Here is a 19,889-nt window from a genome sequence, read left to right as displayed (position 1 = left end):
GAATTCTGTTTGATAATCTAAATTCACCGTACCAAGTGATTAAAAGTTATGAAAATTTATATTAAAGAAGATTCGAAGATAAAATGAGTATACTGTATAATATCGTATCTTGTATATTAGTTATGTAGAAAGAAAAAGACCAAGCAATACAATAACAATTTATAGTATCACTAATTTCCTACTATAAATAACAATAAAACTTATAATACCACCAATATCCTATTGTAAGTTACATTATCTTATTATATTAATCTAAAATGGACTCTACTAGAATTTTTGATTCCGAAGCCTTGCGTCAACATATATAGTAAGATACTAAACAATACTCATAGTTAGTAGTTTCATCTTCTGGACATGAAAAATTATACACTATGTGGTTTTATTGTTAAAGAGAGCCTTATTTCAAGTTGTAGAATTTTTTATTTGTGTTATGTAAAAATACCATTTAATCGAAATAGTTTTTTTATTGGAGGAAAATTGATGTTTCTAAACATAAAGAGAATATATTTAAGAAGGGAGCAATATACAAACTAGGCACAAGAAAGATTTTAATATATAATACCATCCTAAAAACAACTTAAGAATATACAGTTCAAGATTTGTTCTATAACCACTAAAGTAGATGAGAATTGAGCGTGCTACATTGAAAAAAAATTTTTTAGTAGGTAATTTTGCAAGATAAAATGATAATTTTTCCTTAAAGGAGGTATTGTTATTTTCTATATTTGTTTTCTAAGCAGGACATTAGATACATCACTTCAGTTGCTTTTATGGTTCTTCAACAAATATTTACAATAATCAACTTTTCTAAGCAAGGAAGTTAATAGTTAGGCGCTTTTAATGTTTGTTTCTCTTTTTTTTTTTTTTTTTTTTTTTTGCGTGTTCTTTTCTTTTTTTCTTTATAATATTTTTGTTTGTTTATTTAAAAAACGAAATAAAAAGAAACGTCGCGATGAGATGATTTTTAATAAAAAAATTTTTTTTTTCAAGTTAATAATTTCATAATTCCTTGTTTATTTAAATCAATCATCTTCTCCGTATTCAAATTTGTTACAGAATACAGATTTGCAAGCTATTGTTAGTATAACCTTACTTTTTCGTATACATAAGTTTGCTGAATTTATATCCAAAAGAAACAGAAACGATCATAGCATCATTGTTTCCATTTGTGAATTGTTTAATTCAATAATCCATTATAACCAAGAGATAAAACTAGTAAGTTTAATAAAAACAATTTCTCAAGATGGACCAACAGTTTTTGAGCCAACTTGAGCAAGCTTTGAATGCTATTGTTCAGCCAAACTCAGCAGGGTTAAAAGAGGCTACTAAAGTCTTACAAACCCAATTTTATAGCCAACCACAAACTTTGCCAGCATTAATTCATATTCTTCAAAATAACCCTAACGATTCCTTAAAACAATTAGCAGGTGTTGAAACTAGAAAATTGGTTTCAAAACATTGGGATGGTTTAGATGAAACTACAAAAACTCAAATTAAATCGTCTTTATTACAAACCGCTTTCACTGAACCAAAAGAGATTATTCGTCATTCTAATGCTCGTGTGATTGCAGCTATTGGTAATCAAGAATTAGAATCTAACAAATGGCCAGATTTGGTTCCAAGTTTAATTCAAACTGCTGCTGGTGATAATAGTCAAAATAGACAGACTGCTGTTTTCATTTTATTATCCTTATTAGAAGATTTTAACACTGCATTGACTGTGTATATTGACGATCTATTAAACTTATTTGCTCAAACAATTAATGATACCACTTCTTTAGAAACTAGATCTCTATCCGCACAAGCCTTAAATAATGTCTCTGCTTTAATTGAAGAACAAGAAAACATTGATCCAAATCAAGCTGCTAAGTTTGCTGGTTTAATTCCATCTATTGTCAATGTTTTGGATGCCGTTATTAAGGCTGATGATGCTACAAATGCTAAATTGATTTTTAATTGTTTAAATGATTTCTTATTGTTAGACTCTCAGTTAACTGGTAATGCCATCATTGATTTAATAAAATTAACTTTACAAATCTCCCTTAATAGCCAAATTGATGAAGAGGTCAGAGTCTTTGGCATTCAATTTGTCATTTCTGCCTTATCTTATAGAAAATCAAAGATCATTCAAGGTAAATTAGGTCCAGAAATCACTTTAACTGCCTTAAAAGTTGCTGCCAGTGAAATTGATGTCGACGACGAATTAAACAACGAAGACGAAGCTGGTGAAAATGAAGAAAACACTCCTTCTTTAGTCGCCATTAGATTAATAGCCTTTGCTTCTGCTGAATTGCCACCATCTCAGGTTGCAGCTGTTATTTGTGAACATATTCCTGCTATGTTACAATCATCTAATCCATTTGAAAGAAGAGCTATTTTATTGGCTATCTCTGTTGCTGTTGGTGGTTCTCCAGATTATATTTTATCTCAATTCGATAAGATTATTCCGGCTACAATTACTGGATTAAAGGATGCTGAACCAATTGTTCAATTAGCAGCTTTAAAATGTGTTCATCAAATGACTGTTGAGTTACAAGATGAAGTAGCTAAGTTTTATGCCGACTACTTACCATTAATCATCTCTATAATTGATTCTGCTAAGTTTTTTGTCATCTACCACTATGCCACTGTTGCATTAGATGGTTTACTAGAGTTCATTGCCTACGAAGCTATTTCTGACTACTTAGAACCATTAATGAACAAGTTATTCCATATGTTAGAATCCAATCAGTCATCTAAATTGAGATGTGCCGTTGTCTCTGCCATTGGTTCTGCTGCATTTGCATCCGGTACTGCATTTATTCCATACTTCAAAACGAGTGTTCAATATTTGGAACAATTTATTCAAAATTGTAGTCAAATTGAAGGTATGAGTGATGACGATATTGAATTAAGAGCTATGACATTTGAGAATATTTCAACTATGGCCAGAGCCGTTAGATCTGAAGCATTTGCTGAATTTGCTGAACCATTAGTTAATTCTGCCTATGAAGCTATCAAAACAGATTCTGCTAGATTAAGAGAATCAGGTTATGCGTTCATTGCTAACTTATCTAAAGTTTATGGTGAAAATTTCGCTACCTTCTTGCCAACCATTTTACCAGAAATTTTTAAAACTTTAGAATTAGAAGAATATCAATTCAACTTTGATGGTGATGAAGAAGAGCTAGCTGCTCTTGCTGAAAGTGGTGCAGAAGAAGACCTACAAAGTAAATTTACCGTCAATACTGGTATTTCTTATGAAAAGGAAGTTGCTGCTGCTGCTTTATCTGAATTAGCTATTGGTACCAAGGAAAGTTTCTTACCATATGTTGAAAAGAGTTTAGAAGTTTTGAACAAGCAAGTTGATGAATCTTATGGTTTAAGAGAAACTGCATTGAACACTATCTGGAATGTTGTTAAAGCTGTTTTATTAGCTTCTAAAATTGTAGAAGAATCATATCCAAAAGGCTTACCAGCTGGTTCTTATGTTGATGAAACCGTGTTAATGGTTATCAAGAATGCCAGAGAAGTGTCTATCCAAAATTTGGTTGAAGAATTTGAAACCACCATGATTATTACTATATTAGAAGACTTTGCTAACATGATTAAGAAATTCGGTCCAATTATTATCATGGATAATGGTGATTCTTCTTCTTTAGAAACTTTGTTGGTTCAAGTCACAAGTGTTTTAAAGGGTACTCATGCCTGTCAAACTATTGATTTAGAAGACGATATTCCAAAAGATGAAGATATGGATGCATCAGAAACTGAAGCTACCTTACAAGATGTTGCTTTAGAAGTTTTAGTCAGTTTATCTCATGCTTTAGCTGGTGATTTTGCTAAAGTGTTTGAAGGTATGAAACCAACTGTTCTTGGTTTATTCCAATCCAAATCTAAAAACAAGAGGTCATCAGTTGTTGGTGCAGTTTCTGAGTTAGCTCTTGGTATGAAAGAACAAAATCCATTTATTCAAGAAATGCTAGAGGCTTTGGTGATTAGATTGACTACTGATAAGTCCTTAGAAGTTAGAGGTAATGCTGCTTATGGTGTTGGATTGTTATGTCAATATGCATCCTTTGATATTTCTAGTGTTTATGAACCAATATTGAAAGCTCTTTATCAAATTCTACACACAGCAGACCAAAAAGCACTTTCATTGGAGGACGATGAGGCTACCAGAGAAACTATTGATAGAGCCTTTTCTAATGTTTGTGGGTGTGTTGCAAGAATGGTTTTAAAACATGAAAATTTAGTTCCTTTAGATCAAACCATTCCAGCTATTTTATCTCATTTACCATTCCAAACAGGTTTTGAAGAATATACTCCAATCTTTGAATTGATTATGAAGTTATACCAAGATAACAACTCTATTATTACTAAAGAAACACCAAAAATAGTCGAAATTTTTGCTGCCATTTTCACTAAAGAAAGTGAAAGAATTAAATTAGAACAAGAATCTACATTGGGTAGAGAAGAAAACATGGAAAGATTAAAACAATTCCAGACTGAAGAAATGAAATTAAGAGTTATTGAATTATTGAAATTCTTGAACTCTAACTATGACGGTGTTGTAGCCTCCAACCCTGTTTTAGCTCCATTAATTGCTTAGATGTATAGATAGAGATGTGGCTAATACAGCATAGCTTTTTTACAGTGTTTCGCACTTTGATCTCTTTGAATATATTTAATATATAAAATATAAACACAAGCTCATTCTTTATTTATCACTTCCTCACGTTCATATACGTAAGTAGATCATTTAATGTATACTATGAATTGTTTGTCAAAAAATACCCAAAAAAAAAAATAGAAATAATTTTGTCAATAAAATATAAGAATTTCACTATTGATCCAAGCATCATTGTTTGTTGAAACTATCAGAAGCATATTTTGTAAGCCTAATCTTATCCTTGTACAACTTCAAATAGTCAAGTTGTTCTTTCTTTGATTTTTTGTGACATCCGTTAAACTTTTTAATTTCCTAGTGATACACCCATACCTTCATCGCCTGTCTTGATTTTCCTTGTTTTTTTTGTTGTACGAAACCTTGATCACGTGATAACTTTGTGTTTGTTTGTTTGTTTGCTTTTTTTTTTTTTTTCGTCATTTGAAGATTTGGATCCGAATTCAAATTAAATAAGGAAGAAAATTTGAAGATTATTCCAATAACGACAGTATCTGTCAAAAGTAGTTGTTATTAGACTGCATTAAACTTTGGTCTTAACTAATGGCAAGCAGACTGTTAGAAGGGTGGAGGGAAGCAGACAATTAAGTTGACCAATAATTACTTAAAATATTGAGACATAGGCTACAACTTTAACACGCATATCTATACGTGTCCGTGTGCATGTGTATGCACAATAATTGTTTCATTTTCTATTGATTTTACTCTGCACTTTAATTAAGATTCATTTGTTTTGTTGTAATAGTTAGTATCAAAGATATATTTGTATTAATTGTATTGATATTTTGTTTTCTTTTTTTTTAAAAAATAATTGTATTTTTTTGCATATTCCATCAATATAGAGGTTAGATTATATTTTTCAATTTTATTACCATCATTATTTCATTTCATCATTTAATTACGTTAAGTTAATATCACAATTAATTTTTGATTATGTCTGTAAACTCTTATGGTTCACCAGCTGTTTTAAATGGATCACAACAATATATAATAACAAATGATATTCCTTATCAAGGACAATTTACGCCAAGTGAAGGTATGTTTCCCTTGCAACAACAACAACAACAACAAATACCGCAACAACAACAACAACAACAAATACCGCAACAACCACAGCAACCACAGCCGCAACCAATGTTTTCTCAGCAACCAGTATATCCATCAGTAACCACACCTGCAACCAATACTTTTCCTCAGCAACCTGCTGTATTTGTTCCTGTATCTAGACAAAATTATATGAATCCATCATCACGACAACAACAACAACAGATACCCACCCAACAATCACAATTACAACAGCAACATTTAGTAAATGCATATTCTCCAAACTATACATTAAATCCTGTATCTAGCATACCAACAAACGTTCCTAATCCACAACAATACGCAGGTTCTATGTTTCTAAAGCAAGGCCAACAACAACAGCAACCGCAACCGCAACAGCAGCAGTATCCACCTCAGAGTCAAACACAGTCGCAACCTTTGTATATGAATCATATACAACAAGGGCGACCATTTGATCCAACCATGCAACAGTGGATAATGACTCAGCCTATACCTGCAGGACCTCCTATACCTAATTCTTCCTTTGCTCCTGCTCCTGCTCCTTCTTCAATGTCCCCCTCTTCTTCATATTCTCATCCTATTTCAGTTGCCCCTACATCTTCTTCCTCTGAGCAGAAAAAAAAAGCAGGATACAATTCCTGCACGATCTTTTTTCGCAGCAACAACAACAACATGCCTTATACAATCCTCAACAATCTGTTCCTCATAGACAACCTCAAGTTAATTTTATGAAAAGTCGGAGGTATGGTACAATGCATCATATTCATGGTAACAGTAACAGTAATAATAGTAGCTCCATTGACTTTAATAACAAAAGTACCCATTGGAATAACAACAATATTGAAAGTACAAATATAAATATCAACACCAGGTTTACAGAGTTAGAAAAATCAAAGGAAACTTTAAATAACTATATTTTTGATTTTTTACAAAAATCCAAGTTTAACAAATCAGCAACTATTTTTAAGCAAGAAGCAAAATTGAATGATTCCAAAAATATTACACAATTCGAATATTCTAATACTTCAAAAGGATTTTTAATTGAATGGTGGCATATTTTTTGGGATTTATTTAATACAATAACAAAACGTGGTGGTACTGAAGTGGCTAATAAGTATTATCAAATTGTATCAAATCAAAGAAGGCGAGATAATTCATATAAGGCCCAGATGTTATATGCCGCAAAATTACAGAATTTAGCAGAACAAAGAGGTGAATATGGCGAGCACTCAAGGGATCCTTTATCCTTGTTACCTTTGATTTCCAAGTATCATAATACTAATAGTAATAATAATATACCAAATTTTGAGTTTAATAGAACAAAGAAAAATAATGATTATGATAATAAAAGCACTAATAGCAATTATAACAGTAATGGAAATACGAGTAGGAATAATAATCAAAATATGAACCAAAAGCAAATAAAGCCTGATTTTGATAATTTAAGTAATGGAAATACTATTCCACAAAAATTACCGATAGACCAACAAGCTAAATATGTCCAATTACCTCTTCAACAGGTTCAACAGGTTCAACAGCAACAAATGCAAATGCAGGTTCAATTACAACTTCAGAGACAAATTGAACAACAAAGACAGCAACAGCAACAATATCAGAAAAGGATTCCCAATCAGCAACAACAGCAACAATCTTCTGTGTTATACTTTGGTCAAGCTCAGAATCAAAATCAAATAAATAGTTCCACATTTCAACAGGCATCACCATGCGAAAATGTAAACAACATATCTCAATGGAGATCAGCACAAGTTTATAATAACCCAATGAAGTCTATGGAAGGCTTTTACAACTCTGTTACTGATTATAACGACTATTATAATGCAGGTGGTAGTAGTGATAAATGGGATACAAAGTCTGCTGTATCAAAATTCTCTAAACAAGATCAACTTGATGCTTATAACAATTATAAAAATCCTCTTAATGATAAAAAAGTGAATAACCAGAATAGGCAATACAGTATACAAGATACCGGTGAAGATAATACGGAAAATAATTTTGAATCAGTGAGTAATGATTATGCTACCTTGAATAACAATTCTAATCTTCCAACAGGGGACACTAACAATATGTCTATTTTGGATAATGATCTTACCTCTCCACAGAATAATAAAACTAAAAAATCGAGGATAAAAAACAAGAAGCCATCATTGTACGATACAAAGAAAAAAACTTGTATGAAATCATTTACTCCGTCAGTTGGTTCTTCCATAGCAACTACTTCAAAGACATCAGGATTAAACAAGAGTAAAAGTGAATCAAAAATAGACTTTCAAAGCAATGGTATAATGTCAAATAATAACAATATGAAGTACATAAACTCAAGCATTCTAAATACAGATACTGTCCTAAGTCCAGAATCTATAGGAAATAACGGCTTCAATACAAGTGCAGTACCTTCCTATGTATCAGAAAATTTAACATTCACGCCTCAACAAGGGGGTGTTTCTCCAAGGACTGGTGACCTACCAAATAATTCTAGTAACTCTAATATTAACACAGTGCAATCTTCGTTTTCTGCTGATACTAATTACACTAATAAGGATAAAGATAGTAGTCATAAATCGCATAGGAGCAGCATTAAAAACACATCAATGGTACATGAAAATGGTTTCTCTAATACGTCTTTTTCACAAAATAAATGGGTTCATCAGGATAAAAAAGTTGATAATATTGATTGTGCATCTATAAAAAGAAGGTCATCTGATTCATCTCTTGGTATTATTGATATAAAAAACAACCAATTTTTAACAGAAGAGCCAGGTAAAGATAGTAAAGGAAAGTTTATTCAACATTCGAGAAAAAGAAAAGAAATGAACAAGAACGAAAAACACTCAGAATCCTCTCGTAAAAGAGGAAGAAAGCCCAAAAAATCAAAGACTAGTAATCAAGACATTAGTGAAGCAGTGTTAGATAAAGATGAGAAATCTAGGGTTTTCAAACACCAGAATTCAAGTGAAAAAAATGAGAGAGATAAAACCATTATAAAAATGGGCGCATTATCAGACACAGAAGAGATTTTTGAAGAAAACGGTAAGAACCAAGTTAAAGATACTTCACTAGCTAGTTCAATGAACCCAGATATATTACAGTCCTCATTTAAAAATGATACTGATGATTTTGTAGACTTTAATTTTTCAAATTTGGAAGCTCCTACTACTGATCATTCCAGTTTAAACGCTATAATACCTAATGGTAATTCTGTTGAATCTTTTTCCATACTTTCAGGTAACCTTAATATTGGAGGAGGCCATGAAAATGATACTAGCAATAAAAAAGGGGCATCTCCAAATAATGTAGAAGGTGGAGATATAGACTTTAATTTTATAGACTGGCAATAAAATTAGATTGTTCAAGCTTTGGTTGGCCTTTAGACAACTAAAATTTAACACTCATTTCTGGTTATTTTGAATGGTTCATAACCTGTTTGTATCATTTTCTGCTTCTAATGTTTACTAAATATTATGATATATAAATTGTATATGTGAATGTTTGACAAGAAGTTATCCTATTTGATTGAGTGGATCTATAAGATAGACATATTAAATTTAAATGGGTATTAATGTTATATAGATTCATTCCTATTTTTTCTGTAATTTTTAACGGTTTGTACACTAAATATCCTGATATCCGGGTTTTTTTTTGTATTTTCTTTAAGCTCTTGAAAAGTGAAAAAAGTAAAGCTAAAGAAGATCAAAAGTTAAAAGATTCGATAACTTCGAGATAAGTTATAAGCAGGAAGAGGTTCTAGAGTACTTATTTCTATCCTCTTATTGATTAGGGGTGAGTTCCAGTAAGATATATTATTGGGTGTTATTGCATGTACTCACTGAGAGTTTAAATATACATTGCCTAATCATACAAGAGTGAATATTATTTTCTAAATGTCATTTTTTAGTACATCAAATAATAATACGGTATCGGCAACAATGACTACCGAAAAGGATCTAGCTAATGATATCATAATACAAAACCCTGCTGATGACTCGATTTCAGACATTGCATTTTCTCCACAACATGATTATTTATTTTCTGTTAGCTCATGGGATGGTAAAGTGAGAATTTGGGACATTCAAAATGGTGTGGCTCAGGGACGTTCTCAATATGAGCATTCAGGGCCTGCATTAACGACAAGATGGAGTGGAGACGGTACTAAAGTTGCCTCAGGCGGTTGTGATAATGCAGTGAGAATATTTGATGTAACCAGTGGTCAATCACAACAAATAGGGATACATGATGCTCCAGTAAAGAGTCTTAGATTTGTGAATTGTGGACCTACAAATACAGAATGTTTAGTTACAGGTTCATGGGATAAGACGATTAAATATTGGGATTTAAGGCAGCCTCAACCAGTAGCGACAGTAATGATGCCAGAGAGAGTTTATACAATTGATAATAAAAGACAATTATTAGTAGTAGGTACTGCTGAAAAACATATTATTATTATAAATTTAAATAATCCAAGTACAATATTTAAAGCAACGCAGTCACCGTTAAAATGGCAGACAAGGGTAGTGGCGTGTTATAATGAAGGTGACGGTTATGCTATTGGTTCAACAGAAGGAAGATGTGCAATTAGATATGTAGATGATGAACAACAAAAGAAAAATGGGTTTTCTTTCAAATGTCACCGTCAAACAAATCCTAACAGAGCTGCAGGCACTCAGACACAGTCTATAGTATATCCAGTAAATAGTATTGCGTTTCATCCTATATATGGTACTTTTGCCACTGCAGGTGGTGATGGGTCATTCCATTTTTGGGATAAAAATCATAGACATAGACTAAGAGGATTCCCTTCAATGCAAGCATCTATACCTGTTGTGAATTTTAACAGAAATGGTACCGTATTTGCGTATGCTTTGAGTTATGACTGGCATCAAGGTCATATGAATAATAGACCTGATTATCCAAATGTGGTAAGACTTCACGCTACTACTGATGCTGAAGTAAAAGAAAAAGTTAAAAAATAATATGCATCATAATTTAGAAATATGTATATATGTGTGTGTATGTACATAAGTATAGTTTAATATAGAATTAGGTATTATTAGTTTGTATTAGCGGGTGTGGGTTAAAATTGGTTTTTTTTTTTTTGTTAATTCCAACAATTTTTAAATTTTGTGATAGATGGACGTTATTCAAACGTTCTTTAACCCATTATTAGTAATAAATAACTTAGTTAAAAGACAATGTAGAAAATCGCAACTTTATGTTCTATGAGAAGAAAATAACCTAAAATTCCAATATTTAACTTCTAAAATATGAAAGTTTATTATCTCTTCTCACCATTCTTTTATTACTGGAACCACTTTCTGTTAAGAGCTTTTTTTTCTATATCATTTAAAGGGGAGCTTTTTTCATTTAAAATGCTTGTTACATTGATATTAATTGTATCAAATACTTTTTTCTTATCTCTAACCGCTAGATAATTACTTGGAATTTTTTTCTGTTTGGTAGTTTCCAAAAATGACTCATCCTCTATTACACTCTCAATCAAAATAGACATATCTGACAAATCTGTGGAATTTTTTTGATGGTAGTAAGCACCCCCAATATTAATTGGTTTAGGTAAAATAATGTGCGTTAGCTGCATTTCAAATATTTTTGAAGGTAATTTTTCTTTTAAACAATTGCTTTGTGGCCAATTTGGATCGATCTTAGCATATACTTTTTTATAATAACATTCATTTCTTAGATTAATACCACCATTCACTGACATTTCTAACTCAAACAGAAACCATAGTCTTGAAAAATCCACTGTTTTCATATTCTCATTACTACAAAGATAATGTGAACATATATCACTAGCTGTTTCCAATTCCCCAATATTTCTTTGCAAAAGTTTCAAATTTCTTGATGACAATGAAGTGCGAATACTATTCAATTTAGTTGAAAAAACATGATTACCCTCTGTTTGTCCATACTTCTGATTGAAGCTTAACCTTTCTCCACTATCATCATATAAAATATCGCTTTCTTTTTTTAAAGACAGTTTATTTTGTAACTGTCTCCCTGTCATATTTTCAATTTTAACATTTCGAATCCCTTCAGTTCCTCTGATTCTATTTACATTCTTGGATAAAAATGGCTCTTTACCTATTTTATTTTTTTTCTTAACCTTGTTATCAATATTTTTATATTGAATACTTACCATTATATATAGTTTCGTTTCTATAACCTTTTAGTGAACAGCTAAATAATAAAATATCAGTTTTTCTACTTACTTCTTCTCAAACATATATCAACACCAAACCTATCTATCTATGCATGTATATATCTATGTATGTATATATTTCGAACAAACTACAATGGTGCACTATTTTTTCATGTTACATGAAATGATAATTAAATAGGCGCTCAGTATTTCTTGTTCTTAATAATAATAACTTTTTCTCTGATAGCACCTACGCCAGAACACAGGTTAATAATTATGAGTATTCCACCTTTGTACATGCACAAATACATAGTTGCATTCAATTCTTAATATATGTAATTTTAGCTTTGACCTAGCTAGTAGTACAAATGTGTATCATATGATTCCCTTTATACAAAAAATGATATAAAACTAAACAGAATTAGCCAAACTTCCATTACTGAAGTTCATGTGAATATGAACACATAAATATTTCCAACATATAGAAAATTAGTTTGGAATTTTGTTTGAAAATTTATCATCACAATTAATTCACCTGATTTCTTCGGACAAAGTAATGTCATACCTTGAATAACATAAGAATAACTATTAAGAAACTACCCAAGACAGCGTCTCAGTCCAAAATTCATTAATAAGTACTTATTCCATATAATCATGCTTAGGTCATTGATAATTCTGATAATAATTGTTCCAATTCTCCTTCATATCTTTCCTTATTCTCAAAATACCTGATCAGATCATTATCATCATCACTACCATCATCGTCATTATCGCAACTTTTTTCCTTTTTTAATGGTGGTTGATTTCCCTGATCCTGAAACATCGATCTATATCGATTCTTATGAAAAGGTTCCACATTGTCTTCACTTCGACACTCTTCTTCAAATGTATCTACAATATCTTCTGGAATCGCGTATTCTAAAGCTAATCTTGCCAAATCATCAAGTTCTCTTTTCCTTTCTCCTTTCATTACAAATTCTTCCATTTTGTTTAAGCCACCTCTATTTTCTAACAATTTTCTTTCTCTTTCTTCCATTCTTTGTGTCTTTTGTGTCTTTTGCTTATTTTTGATTTTAGACAAAGATCCATCTTTTGAACTTAATGGCGATGAACCCATATTATACGGATTACTAGCATACTTCTGGGATCTCGCTGATCTGTCTTGTAAAATACTATTGACAATATTTTCACTATTTTGGATATCCACGATATCGGAAGACTTTATACATTTGGTTGGGGTTCTTGGAAACAATCCCAAATTTAAGGAAATTTCTACATTTAAGAAATTTGATTTTAAATCATTGTGGTTAAAAGAATTTGACATTATTCCATACTTGAAATTAAAATAGCCAATATTGTTATAGCTTTCTTCTCTAAATAAAATAATGAAGACTATATTCAACTGGTTTTCCAAAACTTTCCCCTACTTCTCAATCCATTATTCTCAAACTCCAACAGCCTTTGTTCTATAATTACTGAATATAATCACCTTCCAAATATACTCATCATTTTTACTTTTTATATATATATCGCATTTTACTCAAACTCAATTATCTTCTTTTTTTCCCATCTCTATTCTAAAACAATGGTGTCATGACTTTTCCGAATAAGGACATTTCACATCATATAAAAATGATAAATGAAGCCCACTATGCATATATACATATACATATTTATGCAGCTATAGAACAAATATACACATGCCTCGTATTTCAAAAAGAAGCAGAGTTGTAGTGAGGCATTTTACCGTCTTTTTGTCTGCTTTCATAAGTAAAAATAAAATAAAATTATATTTTCACATATATAAATTTATACAAGAATTAAAACAAATAAGAATTAAATATATAAAGGAACAATAAATAAGTATAATCTTTTTTCTTCAACTTTAATAACTGCTAATTTATTCAGTGAATATAAACAGTAAAATTTCTTCATAAACAACAAACCTTTCTATTTCCCTGTACAACTTTCTTAATCAACTTCTTCCACAGTTGGTCCTGATTCACCAGCTGGCCCAGAACCAGCACCAGGCATTGGGCCAGCACCAGGCATTGGACCAGTGCCCCCGTAAAATTTGGACATTATTGGATTGGCAATTACTTCCAATTCTTTTTGCTTATCCTTATATTCCTCCGTAGAAGCTGCTTGTGAAGCATCTAACCAGTCAATCGTTTCTTGCGCTGCAGTCTCCAATTTCTTGGAATCATCTTCACCCACTTTTTCTTTGAAATTGTTTTCATTGACTGTGTTCTTTAGGGAAAATGCGTATGATTCTAATTGATTCTTAGCTTGGACACGTTCTGCCTCCTTTTCATCCTCAGCTTTGAACTTCTCTGCTTCTGCCACCATTCTCTCAATATCTTCTTTTGACAATCTACCCTTATCATTTGTAATAGTGATTTTGTTAGACTTACCAGTACCCTTTTCTAGTGCAGAGACATTTAGAATACCATTAGCATCAATATCGAAAGTCACTTCAATCTGTGGAACACCTCTTGGTGCTGGTGGAATACCAGATAATTCAAACTTACCTAACAAATTATTATCTTTAGTTCTTGTCCTCTCACCTTCAAAGACTTGAATCAAGACACCTGGCTGATTATCAGCATATGTGGAGAAAATTTCTGATTTCTTTGTTGGAATAGTAGAATTTCTTGGAATTAATTTTGTCATTATACCACCTGCTGTCTCAATACCTAATGATAATGGGGCTACATCTAGCAATAATAAATCTTGGGTCTTACTAGATGTATCACCGGTCAAAATAGCAGCCTGTACAGCAGCACCATAAGCAACTGCCTCATCTGGGTTGATAGATCTGTTTGGTTCTTTGCCATTAAAGAAATCAGAGACCAATTTTTGAACTTTTGGAATTCTTGTAGAACCACCAACCAAAACAATTTCATCTATCTGTGATTTATCTAATTTAGAATCTCTCAACACCTTTTCAACCGGTTCTAATGTAGATCTAAATAAATCAGCGCATAACTCTTCGAATCTAGCTCTAGTGATAGATGTATAGAAATCAATACCCTCAAACAATGAATCGATTTCAATAGAGGTTTGAGCAGAAGAGGACAATGCTCTCTTAGCCCTTTCTGCAGCAGTTCTCAATCTTCTTAAAGATCTTTGATTCTGTGTAATATCTTTTTTATTCTTTCTCTTAAACTCCTCAGCCAAATGATTAACCAATCTATTATCAAAATCTTCACCACCTAAATGAGTATCACCTGCAGTTGCTTTAACTTCAAAGACACCATCATCAATTGATAACAAAGAAACATCAAAGGTACCACCACCCAGGTCGAAAATTAAAACGTTATGTTCTGCTTTACCCTTCTTATCCAACCCATAAGCAATAGCAGCAGCAGTTGGTTCATTAATAATTCTCAAAACGTTTAACCCTGCAATAGTGCCAGCATCTTTAGTAGCCTGTCTTTGAGAATCATTGAAATAGGCTGGAACTGTAACAACAGCATCTTTAACCTGAGTACCTAAGAAGTTTTCAGCAGTTTCTTTCATCTTTGTCAAAACCATAGAAGAGATTTCTTCTGGTGTGAAAACCTTAGTTTCACCCTTGAATTCCACTTGTACAGCAGGTTTACCATCTTTATTAACCACCTTGAATGGGTAATGTTTGGCATCATTGACCACTTCTGGATCATCGAATTTTCTACCAATTAATCTTTTAGCATCAAACACTGTGTTTTGAGGATTGATAGCAGCTTGATTCTTTGCAGCATCACCAATCAATCTCTCGGTGTCGGTGAATGCCACATATGAAGGTGTTGTTCTATTACCTTGATCGTTTGCAATAATTTCCACACGGTCATTGGCAAAATGTGCGACACAAGAATATGTTGTACCTAAATCGATACCAACAGCTTTAGACATGTTTAATTTTATATATGGTTTAATCTATTTGTTAATTTAGTTATTTTTTTTTCCAACAAATGTTGTGTTTTTGTTATTTTGATTTTATTTGATTGATACTAGTCGAGAAAGAAAAAAGGACTTTGGACCATACTGGACTGACCGTCAATGAGAAATATGATCCATGCCTTTATATATATATCAAAAACCCTACCATTAGCACTACTTTAGTGTTCATTCATAGCTTCTTACCTTTTCCATCTAATAATAACGTTCCCTATAATACTTATTAAAGACACCCTCCCCCTTTAAAGTAAGGAAGAACAAATAGAATATTAGAGAGTACTATTATTCTCCCCCTATGAAACAGAAGTGAACTTTCTGGAAAATACTAGAAATAGTAATTTACTTTTTTTATTTATTTTTTTTTAGCTTATATCTTCTTGTAAGGTAATTAATAAAAAAAGAAAAAAAAACCACTCAACTTACAAGGAGAGATTGAATACTGCAAATAAAAAACTCAAATATCACAAAACAGGTAATTTTCTTCGTAAGATTTACGCCATCAACTTACTACTGCTAGTAATAGTTAATGGTAACATAATCAAAAAATACATGGTGAAAATAAATGACTTCATAGGAAAATACATACATCCCTCCAAAATTGTTCGAGAGATAAAGGAAAAAATAACACCAAGATTCCATTGTTTTCGAGATTTTTCGAGAACTCCGTGTAATTTCTTCTATTGCTCTCTTTTTTTGTTTTTTTTCCTTTCTGTTTCCCTTTTCTCCTCCCTTAAAAACCGTTGTTTTTTTCGAGTTTCTTGGCTCCCTGTGTTCAGATCAGATGATCTAAGCCCATCTAGAAATAAATAACCACTATTAAGCTTCTGCGTTTTTCCGTTTGGTGTCAGTGTTCCTCCGTAAATGTTATTCTTTCTCTCTTACTGGTGTTTACCTATAATCCTTGAGACTAGTTTAATTGAGACCTGTTGTGTTATTATTATTGTCATCTTTATCTAAATATAGATAAGTAAGGAAATTCATTCTAAAAAGGAAAATACAACGGGGGAAGAGGTGGAGGAAGAGAAAAAAGCCAGTATTAAAATCCTAGGACAAAAAATATCCAATACTTACGAAGATAAGCTTGGGAAATAGATAAAAACTAGTTATTTCAGCACAATGTTAATATAACAGAATCAAAAAAATATTACTAGTATATACATCATGGTAGCTACCTATATATAAGACGTTCCACAACCATAGGTCCATCGTCCTCCTCATTATCACTGTCTATTGGAGGCAGCATAATTCCATCATCTTCTTGTATATAATCTTCCGCTTCTCCTTTATCCATTTCATTATTAGCTATATGATCGATTTGAGAGTTTCTAAGGAGGTGTGGCAGTTCTTTTTTTATTATTTCCCTTGTTTTTAACAGCTTTGGACCTTGATATGAATCCAATAAACACTTATGCCACATGGCCTCATTTAACAACATTTCAACGTATTCTTCAGGCAACATAGTCAATTGTTGGGATAATATTTCATCGATAATATGGACAACATCATTATCAGTGCCATTTTCATTTCGTATCTCTTTAGCAAAACAGAAAACTTCTATCATTGAATGCCACTGCAAACTAGAACCATAATTTCCAAACAAGATAGTATTCATATATGCAAATTGCAATTCACTATAATATAAATTCAATCTACCATTATAATATTCTTTTACTATAACCTCATTGAAATAATATGTCTTGTCAATATAATCCTCCATTTCATGACCCTTCCGGATTGCTGCCTTTGATTTTAATTTAATTAGTGTATATTCTAGGTATGGTTCATTATTGTTTTCAAATCTTGGATCACCATCATTTTCTTTCAATGCACGATTTTTCAAAACATTCCTCAAACTTTCATTCTCTTCTCGAGTAGTCATTGATGAATCTACAAACACAACAGGAGAATTACTTTGTGTTATTTTAATAATTTGATCCCACTTGATATATTGTATTAATGGTGTCCACATATCACCATCTTGCGTCTTAGGATATGTGACTACTGTACCTCTTTGTTTAAAAGATTCCAAAATATTTTCATATTTAGTAGCATCTTCTTCAATCTTCAACTCAAAACTCTCTGTGTCTCCATTATATTGAACATAATAGTTACTGCCTTGATGAATCCAGTATCCATATCTAACACCACCATGCTGGAAATGAATATTGTGCAAACCTTGAATTATCTCTATTATTCCATTAAATATTTGACCTTTGACAACATCAAATGAGTAATGATCCAGTCCAACGGTTACAGCAATAGGAATATCCGAGAATAGTATATTAATCATTGCCCTCGATGTGTGGGTTTCAATAAACCTTGCACATCATCAATTAAACATTGCACTATACAATGACCTCTTGTCTTACCTTTTTTTTTTTTGACGTTTTGGTTTAACCTACTCTAAACCCTAATATTTTTATATCAAAAACAGAGAAGAAAATCATCGTTGAAATATGTTTTTTTTCTTCTGAATTTTTTTTCTGTGGTTTTCTAATTAACACATATAAAAAGCATCATGTTTCTTCAATGACAGAAGGACAAGTGCTGACCGCTTGCCCAGCAACCTAAAACTCGCCGCGGTGTAAGTTACTCATAGTACTCTAAATATAACGTCCTCTTTCTAAAGGGAGAAGGAGCTTGTGAGTGCAGCGATCTATTAACATTAAACACACTAGATGGCTTTTGAAGGCTCACAAGCATTTAGTGTAGTATCATAGAGGAAAGGTGATTTTTTATCTTCTATGTAATGATCTCTTCTTTCTCTTTGCAGAACATTTTAATGATGAAAACAACTTTTTACACAGACCTGTTCTGACCTTAATTATTTAAGGAATGCAGAAACTCACTTTATTGCCTATTTTTTCTGATTTCTATTATATTCTTTTCTATCTATTTTTTCTTTGGCGGTTATAACAACTTCTAATAAGTATACTATCACTACATTTCTGTTTGTTTAATATTTCTTGATTTTTCTCTCTTGATATATCTTTCTCTTATCAGTTGCAAAAATCATTCATTTTTGTGTATTTGCATAGTGCAACGATCTGTTTTTCACAATTAAATTCTCTTTACTTCGTAGCTGACTTTAGAACCTTACGTAGTTACTTATAATATATGTATATATATCATGTACTAGAAAAGCTTATCCATATCACTATCACTTTAATATTTACTAATTCTTCTCCAAATTCAAAAATTCTATAACTTCCAGCAAAAACAAAAAACCCTAACCTACAACCCGCTCTCACTAGAAAAGAGCTATATCAAAATGGATATATTGTATATTTGATTTTAAATTAGTAAAACTAAATAAAAGTTATATGAAATGGTACATGAAATATATAGATTAAAATTAAAATTAAACTTTAGAAATTAACTTATTTCTTAGCAGTTAATCTTCTTAAGTAGAAAGCTAATTCTTCACCTTCTAAGATGTAACCATCACATCTACCAGATTGACCTGGTCTAGAAGAGATAGCAGCGTATAATCTACCAGCAGTAAATTGAGAGGCAACAGCGGTTTCAATCTTGGCAGCAGCAGCTCTAGAAGCCCACTTCTTTTCAGCGTTCTTGGATGGAGCAACAATTTCTTCTTCCTTAGAGCTCTTCTTCTTACCTAAGGTTTGACCGTAGTGACCTTCGTACCATTGCTTAAATGGAGTTGCATCAATTTGAACAATGGCGGACTTGGTTAAAGTGTTAGTTCTAACTAATTCGTTGTTAGATGGGTGGTAAACGACACCAACGATTCTAGTCTTCTTGGAAACACCTTCAGAAGCCCAAGAGAAGTTACCGGTTTCAATTCTTAAAGCTCTGAACTTCTTGTTACCACCTCTGGTTCTAACAGTGTGAATTCTCTTAGCACCAATCTTGGTGTTAGCTGGCTGTCTACCTAATTCGAACTTTCTCTTCTTTCTGAATTGAGCACGCTTAGCACCGGTGGCTGATCTTTTGTGACGAGAATCACGAGAAATACCCATTTTGCAACTGTAATGAAAATAAATAAATAGTATTAATAACAATAATCCCAGATGTTATAAATAT

The 19,889-nt window shown here is 31.9% G+C and overlaps 8 protein-coding genes across 8 annotated transcripts; 3 read left to right on the top strand and 5 right to left on the bottom strand.

Annotated features, from left to right (window-relative positions):
* Positions 1-1,243: 1,243 nt before the first annotated feature.
* On the top strand, positions 1,244-4,591 carry KAP123 (karyopherin KAP123; the record flags this gene model as incomplete). The annotated part of the gene is made up of 1 exon (XM_064858353.1): positions 1,244-4,591. The coding sequence occupies one exon, from the start codon at positions 1,244-1,246 to the stop codon at positions 4,589-4,591; it is 3,348 nt and encodes a 1,115-aa protein (XP_064715060.1).
* A 1,008-nt stretch (positions 4,592-5,599) lies between these two features.
* Positions 5,600-9,087, top strand: PWA37_001734 (uncharacterized protein; the record flags this gene model as incomplete). Its single annotated transcript, XM_064858352.1, has 2 exons — positions 5,600-6,316; positions 6,391-9,087. 2 exons carry the CDS (start codon positions 5,600-5,602, stop codon positions 9,085-9,087), a joined length of 3,414 nt encoding a protein of 1,137 aa, XP_064715059.1.
* A 543-nt stretch (positions 9,088-9,630) lies between these two features.
* Positions 9,631-10,719, top strand: GLE2 (RNA export factor GLE2; the record flags this gene model as incomplete). The annotated part of the gene is made up of 1 exon (XM_064858351.1): positions 9,631-10,719. One exon carries the CDS (start codon positions 9,631-9,633, stop codon positions 10,717-10,719), a length of 1,089 nt encoding a protein of 362 aa, XP_064715058.1.
* Positions 10,720-11,045: 326 nt separating this feature from the next.
* On the bottom strand, positions 11,046-11,903 carry MAM1 (Mam1p; the record flags this gene model as incomplete). Its single annotated transcript, XM_064858350.1, has 1 exon — positions 11,046-11,903. The coding sequence occupies one exon, from the start codon at positions 11,901-11,903 to the stop codon at positions 11,046-11,048; it is 858 nt and encodes a 285-aa protein (XP_064715057.1).
* Positions 11,904-12,561: 658 nt separating this feature from the next.
* RTT105 (Rtt105p) lies at positions 12,562-13,227 on the bottom strand (the record flags this gene model as incomplete). The annotated part of the gene is made up of 1 exon (XM_064858349.1): positions 12,562-13,227. One exon carries the CDS (start codon positions 13,225-13,227, stop codon positions 12,562-12,564), a length of 666 nt encoding a protein of 221 aa, XP_064715056.1.
* Positions 13,228-13,874: 647 nt separating this feature from the next.
* On the bottom strand, positions 13,875-15,797 carry PWA37_001730 (uncharacterized protein; the record flags this gene model as incomplete). Its single annotated transcript, XM_064858348.1, has 1 exon — positions 13,875-15,797. One exon carries the CDS (start codon positions 15,795-15,797, stop codon positions 13,875-13,877), a length of 1,923 nt encoding a protein of 640 aa, XP_064715055.1.
* A 1,213-nt stretch (positions 15,798-17,010) lies between these two features.
* On the bottom strand, positions 17,011-18,132 carry AAR2 (U5 snRNP complex subunit AAR2; the record flags this gene model as incomplete). Its single annotated transcript, XM_064858347.1, has 1 exon — positions 17,011-18,132. One exon carries the CDS (start codon positions 18,130-18,132, stop codon positions 17,011-17,013), a length of 1,122 nt encoding a protein of 373 aa, XP_064715054.1.
* A 1,090-nt stretch (positions 18,133-19,222) lies between these two features.
* On the bottom strand, positions 19,223-19,825 carry RPS8B (40S ribosomal protein eS8 RPS8B; the record flags this gene model as incomplete). Its single annotated transcript, XM_064858346.1, has 1 exon — positions 19,223-19,825. The coding sequence occupies one exon, from the start codon at positions 19,823-19,825 to the stop codon at positions 19,223-19,225; it is 603 nt and encodes a 200-aa protein (XP_064715053.1).
* Positions 19,826-19,889: the final 64 nt, after the last annotated feature.

This window comes from Arxiozyma heterogenica, assembly GCF_036370985.1.
Source record: "Arxiozyma heterogenica strain weizmannii chromosome Unknown scaffold_17, whole genome shotgun sequence".
In the NCBI taxonomy this organism is placed as follows: domain Eukaryota; kingdom Fungi; phylum Ascomycota; class Saccharomycetes; order Saccharomycetales; family Saccharomycetaceae; genus Arxiozyma; species Arxiozyma heterogenica.
This window is presented reverse-complemented; position numbering and strand designations above follow the sequence as displayed.